A 6234-nucleotide genomic window follows, 5' to 3' on the forward strand; every position below is an offset into this window, starting at 1 on the left:
GTTTACATCAGTGAACTTAAGACAGACTAGTAGAAAGTCATCCTTTTAGTTAGATCCCCTTCTTCAGGTCTTGTTGTCTCTCTTTAGAAATAAGCAGTCAGGAGTTTATTTCTAGTGAAAACCCAAAACCAGAGTGAGCCCTTGCCCAGCACTCCAGGACAAACCATCCTGGCATATTGCCAGTGGGTGGTCTTGTTGGGAACAGAGGTGCGTGGCACAGTTTAGTATGAAAAGAGCCTGGGTGCTCTTCCACTCAGTCCCTGCCAGCTCTGCCTGCAGGGTCCTTGCTTCTCAGTTTAGAAAGGGAAGGACTCCTTATGTAACTGTTGAAGTGGCTCCTTCCAGGTCAATGATACTAAACTAAGGCTTTTTTAAGAAGTTCTTTCAGAGCTGCCATCATAAAGCTTTTTGTCCATGATAACTGTTTTTTTAATCTGGAATATTCTTTAGGAAAGTGAAGGATAAGCATAGCACTTCAAAAATAGCCTTCTGGGTATTCAGAAACATCTGAGTCACATGTCTGTGAATTGTTAGTTCTCTGTGATGTGACACTGCCATCTGATGTGGTGTTTGAATAAGGTTAGATGAGGTGGTGAGATGAGTTGGGTTAGAGGCTGCTATACATTTCTGCTGCTCTTTCTGTCACCCCCTATTCCTGAGCACCTTCCTTGGGGCTGACCAATCCCTGTGGGGAGATAGATGCATCCTGTGAGCTTCTCGTGGAGCCTACCATGCCTGTTCCTACAGCCCACTGAGAGCCTGAAACGAGTGTCACCAATAGCCATGGCGACCCTTCAAGCAGAACTCTGTTGAGTATTGTGAGGGTTCTAATTTTTAATAGTTTTGGGAGAAGAGGGTCGGAGAGAGCAATGGGAGATGCCAGAGCTATGAGGAAAGTTCCAGTCTCAGGAGACTAATAAGGAGATCCCTTACCTGTTCCAAAGCCCAGTCTCCAGGGCCAGATACCCTTGCTTCCATGGCTTCCTCTTCATGTGCCACAGCTCCAGGTCCTGACAATAGGATTCCTCTGGCTCTTTGTTATCTGCTAGTAAGATTTGCACCTCCACTTTTACAATTTTCTGCTCCATTGAGAAGTGTGGCCAGAACACTGCCTCTGATTCTCAGACTGGCTGTGGAGTCCAGCTTCTTCCTCTAGATCCTTGCTTTGCCCTCATTCCAGACTCTCAGGAAGAAGCACCAGATCAGCTCAGAGAGATGCTGGGCTCATCCTCACATGTGCAAGCTGTTCCACCACACTGCCTTGATGTGTCCAGTGGCACAAAACCCATCACTGACACTTTGAACATTCTGGTTTCACCCTTGCAAGAGTTGAGGGAAGGTTGTAAAAAGAATGCCAGCTTTGTGACAGGACTATAGGAAGGAGATACAGGGCAGTGGTGCCTCTCCTTTGTGTGTGGAAAAGAGCAGCTACCTACATGAAGGGGCTTTCCTTGTATCACCCTTCTGTATGAGAAAAGGCTGAGACTGCTCGACAACACACAGGTATTTTAATACTGAGGATCTGTATTACTTGACAAATTAACAGCAGAGAAGAGTTTAGGACAACAGAGAAAGGTCTATCTATGGCCCAGGGATTGCAAGCAGCAAATGGAGAGAGCAGTCACTCTTTCTATAGGGATTCATATCACCTGCAAAAAAAAAATTCAGAGGTTAAGCTATTATAATTTCAATAGCTTCTGTAATTTCCTCTCCACAACCAGACCATGGGCCCCAAGGAGCAGGTTTTTGCTGCAGCCTCCACCTCCCTTGCCACTGTGTACCCTCCTTGTCTCCACCATCAAGGCCTTGTGCTCATCTGTGGTTTGTGCTGTGGTCCTGATAAGGCATGGTGGGGAATGGTCCGTGTGCTCAGTGCTAGAAGACATTATGAGTCTTAGGAGCTAAAATGCTGACTCTGGAGCTCTTTGCTAATTAAAAAATTGGAGAGTCCTTAATCCCAGCACTCAGGAGGCAGAAGCAGGCAGATCTCTGTGAGTTTAAGGCCAGCCTGGTCTACATAGCAAGTTCCAAGACAGCCAGGGTTATATGGACAGACCCTATCTCAAAAACAAACAAATTTGTGGAGGGGAGAACTCCAAAAAGAAGGAAAATATAAGGTCTTCCTTAAGGGAAACCAGAGCCTTATTTATTCAAGTGGCAGTGCCCAGCAGTGCTCAAGGTCCTTCATTTCTACAGCCTGTGTGTATATACATCCCTTTTCATCTCCAGTCAAAACTTCCAGGGATTCAGAAAATTTTGGGACACAGACATCATTAACATACCATGTCCCTAGCAAGTGTTCCTTCCTATGGCTGGGCAGGATGGCAGGATGTTAAACACTTTACTTTCTGTGACTTTAAGTGTCACTGTCCTTTTTTTCTTTCTTTTTTTTTCTTTCTTTTTTTTTTTTTTACCAAAGCTGACCTACCCTGAGTCTCACTATCAACTGTAGTGTTGCCCAGTCAGCCTTTAAATTCGAATATATTTGCCTCCAAAACCCCACCCACAATGCTCTGCTCTGCTGCTTCAGTACACTCTTCTTGTTGTGAGAAAGGTGACTGCCATGTTCCCGTGTAGGCTTAAGAGTCAAGACCTGAGGCATCATCGGTGCTGGTCTCTCGTCCCCAGCTCTGCCAGTTTCTCATACAATAGAAACTGCTCTTGTCAGCCAGTGTTGGAAGCACTGTTTGATGGGAACAGCCATCTGGTTGCTTCTTGCCACTAAAAGCTCTCAGCCTCTAAGAGACAAACCCCTCTGGGCCTTTGGACAGGAGATACTTTTTTCCACTAGAGCCCTATGTGGAACTGGGGCTAGGCTATGCCAGTACACAGCTGCAGCCACCACCTGCAGTCTGGTAACTCTCTGCATCCCATGTTTCTTTGTCCTTTTTCAGGGGTTTCTCCCAGAAAGCAAATTCAATCACACCCTAGCTGAGCCTGTGCTTCGAGATGCAGGCCCCCGCAGGAGGGGGAGGCGGCCTCGGAATGAACTCCTAAAAGCTCCAGCCATTGTGGCAGACTCTCCCTCTGGAATGGGACCACTGTTCATGAACGGGCTGATTGCAGGGATGGACCTGGTAGGATTGCAGAATGTGAGAAATATTCCAGGCATTCCTCTCACTGGGCTGGTGGGCTTCCCAGCTGGCTTTGCCGCCATGCCTACCGGTGAAGAGGTCAAAAGCACCCTGAGCATGCTACCCATGATGCTGCCAGGCATGGCCGCAGTGCCCCAGATGTTTGGTGTTGGCGGACTCCTCAGCGCACCCATGGCAACCGCCTGCACTGCCACTGCATCAGCGTCCCTCTCAAGCACAACAAAAAGTGGCCACTCAGCCACTGAAAAGACTGCAGAGGACAAGCTGAGTGGCCGTGATGTAAAAGCAGACACTCTGGTCGAAGACAAGCCTGGCCCTAGTCCGTTTTCTGATCAGTCTGACCCCACAATAACTACTAGTAGTCCTGTGGCTTTCAACCCATTTCTCATCCCAGGGGTGTCTCCTGGACTCATCTACCCATCAATGTTTCTTTCCCCTGGCATGGGCATGGCTCTGCCAGCCATGCAGCAGGGCAGACACTCAGAAACGGTCGGTCTTGAGAGCCAGAAGAGGAAAAAGAAGAAAACCAAGGGGGACAGCTCCAACCCAGAGCCTGCTTCCAGGTGTGAGAAGGAGCCAGGCGGTGATCAGAACTGCACAGAGTCCAGCACCACCTTGTCCCCAGAGAGAGAACTTGTGGCGCAGGCCGGGGAAGGGGCCCTCAAAGACTCCAACGATGATACCAATTAGAACTTTTTCATTTAAGAAATTATTGTGACTTGTAAGTTTCTTATCCCATAAAGGTTTGTTACTTCCCTCACTTCACCTTCATAAGAACCTGTGTTTTCATCAGTAATATTTACCTACCTAATTTCCTGTCTGAGAACTATGGTAACATGTCAGTAGTTGCAGGGTCTTGCCACTTCATTAGATAAGTGTCATCTACCTAGTCTAGGAGGCACAGAATTCTTTCTTTTATCCAGTTCATTCCAGCAATCATAGTTGATACAGTACTTGGCGACATACTCTTCCCCCTTATCTTTCAAGTCCCACTGACCTGAGGAAGAAAATGGCAGAAGAAAACTGTGTAGGGTTTAACCCTGGGGCCAAAGAGCAGGGACAAAAGTGAGAGCAAGGTCTTTGCTTTGTGAGAGGTCACGTAGGAAGAGTGTATCAAGGAAACCAAAGGGCACAGAGTAGGAAGTGCTGGTGCGTCTTTTCTAGGTCATGTGCCCCGGTTTTATCATGGTTACTGAGTAGTGTAGTCTAAAGCATATAAACTAATGGTGAAAGTGCACATACTGATGGCTTCTTTGAAACAGGAGCCTTCCTGATAGTGATACAGTTTTCCCCTCGTGGGTTTTCCCACCTGCAGCAAGAAAAAAGTACTGGCCACCTAAGCCGCGTGCCTATCTCCCCGCTGAATCAGATGTTTCAGCACCTTTGAGTTGCAAGTGGGAGGGCACTGGTCACCCTGGTCCACAGGTACTGCTGGCACTTATCCCACCGGAACTCTAGCCACTCACTTCCCACTCTGGGTTAAGAAACCTCTGAATTTTGTTTTGTGTTCTTTCACCCAGAGCCAGGCTTTCTGGAGCCTAGGAAGGTAATCACTCAGCACTCGCTAGATTCTGCCATCGGTGTAGCGTGTCAAAACACACCACCTTTAACATTACAGCTGTGAAGGTTTTCCTTTTTTCACTCTCATTCTACTCTGTCTATATTGTAGAGTTGGGCCCAAAATCCAAATTATCAGTCAGGCAAGGTTATGTTAAGTCAACAGTGTTCTCAATCCAGCATCTCCATATTGAAGAATTGAACAGGGACGAGCTCACCCAATGGCACTTCAGCTTCCCATTTTCTTATCCCCTTCCCCTTCCATCATGTTCCTCCTGACAGTCTATCTTCGTGGACAGCTCATGTCTGAGACTTGACCCAGCCAAGCCCAGTTCTCTGGGGCACAGGGCAGATGGAAGCTGTCCCGAGTACCAGATTCACTTCGTTGTCACAGTTGACTGTGTTTTTACTGTTTCTGTTACAGTTTTGCTAATTTATCCGAAGGTCCGAAAGTTTGGCATGCTATTTCAGTTTGCATTATTTATTTATGATGATTTTGTCATTGTCTTTTATACATTTGGGGTTATAAATTATGTAAATGTTAAAATGAGCATCTCAAAGAAGTCTGTTAAATTGTGACCGAAAAAACCAATCAGGTGTATTTTCAAAAAGGAGAGTCCCAGTTTTATGAATCATAGATATAAACTAGAAATTCTATAACTGATCCTATAAGAAGGAAGACTCCAAGAACTGAATAAATGCTATTTAATGACGTCTTTGTAGTGTAGAAGGTCTGTGATGCTGACAACAGATTTCTTAGAAATGCTGCTTGCTATTGAACTAACATTCTGTTCAGTTTTGCCTCCAGTGGAAGCAGAAAGGGTTTTTCAGCTGTTAAATCCTAAAAAAAAAGAAAAATCAATATAATTTATTTATGTAAAAGAAACACTCAATCAATATATTTTTGAACCTTTTAAGTACTAATTTTCTTTTTATCAAGTAGAAAAAAAAATGTATTTGCCCTAAATCCTTAAAATACAAATGCTATAAAAACTCCTGTATCTTGAAAGCCTTACTGCAAATGAGCATTATAGACGCCCAGCAGAGTCTGCTCTTCCTGTTGTCTCGTGGTGTTATTTTACGTGGAAACCTGCTTTCTGCGGCTTCCACTTAAACCTCCAAGTAGGTCACAGGGTTCGGTGTGGACCCGACTTAACCACCAGCATGCGCAATCCCTTGTTATATCTTACCAAACCTGTATGTTAACTCTCGGGTGTTTAGGCTTATGTTGACTGCTGTTGTGACACTGTTTGCAAAATGAAATTGACACTGTGGATTATTTGCCCTGTAAGGCATAAGTGCTTCTTATGATTATTTTGGTGTTTCTGAGAGCAAAAGCCAAATTTAAACTCTCTTCAGCAAACTTGAGCCTCTTCATCTAATTCCATGTCACTCACAGCCATAACTTCCCTTGGTCATTCTTCATCCATGTCTCACAAAATAAATTGTCTGTGGTCTTGATCCTGGATTCAAAAGGGAAAATTCAAAATTCAGATTCTTATTAAGGATTTCACTGACACTTGGATATCTGGCAGTTTATGAATGTATCGCGTGTACCAGGAATCTACAGCCAAATTCCTGC

General features: G+C 45.2%; 1 protein-coding gene across 1 annotated transcript in view; it reads left to right on the plus strand.

Moving 5' to 3' along the window:
- Positions 1-6015, plus strand: part of Chd6 (chromodomain helicase DNA binding protein 6) — a 167990-nt gene extending 161975 nt beyond the window's left edge. The window contains exon 37 of the mRNA XM_055602182.1: positions 2895-6015. Coding sequence (XP_055458157.1) covers positions 2895-3785 — 891 coding nt within the window. The 3' untranslated portion in view covers positions 3786-6015. The remainder of the gene's footprint in view (positions 1-2894) is intronic.
- Positions 6016-6234: the final 219 nt, after the last annotated feature.

The sequence above is a fragment of the Psammomys obesus genome, unplaced genomic scaffold, assembly GCF_907164565.1.
Source record: "Psammomys obesus unplaced genomic scaffold, mPsaObe1.curated_primary_1811, whole genome shotgun sequence".
NCBI lineage: Eukaryota > Metazoa > Chordata > Mammalia > Rodentia > Muridae > Psammomys > Psammomys obesus.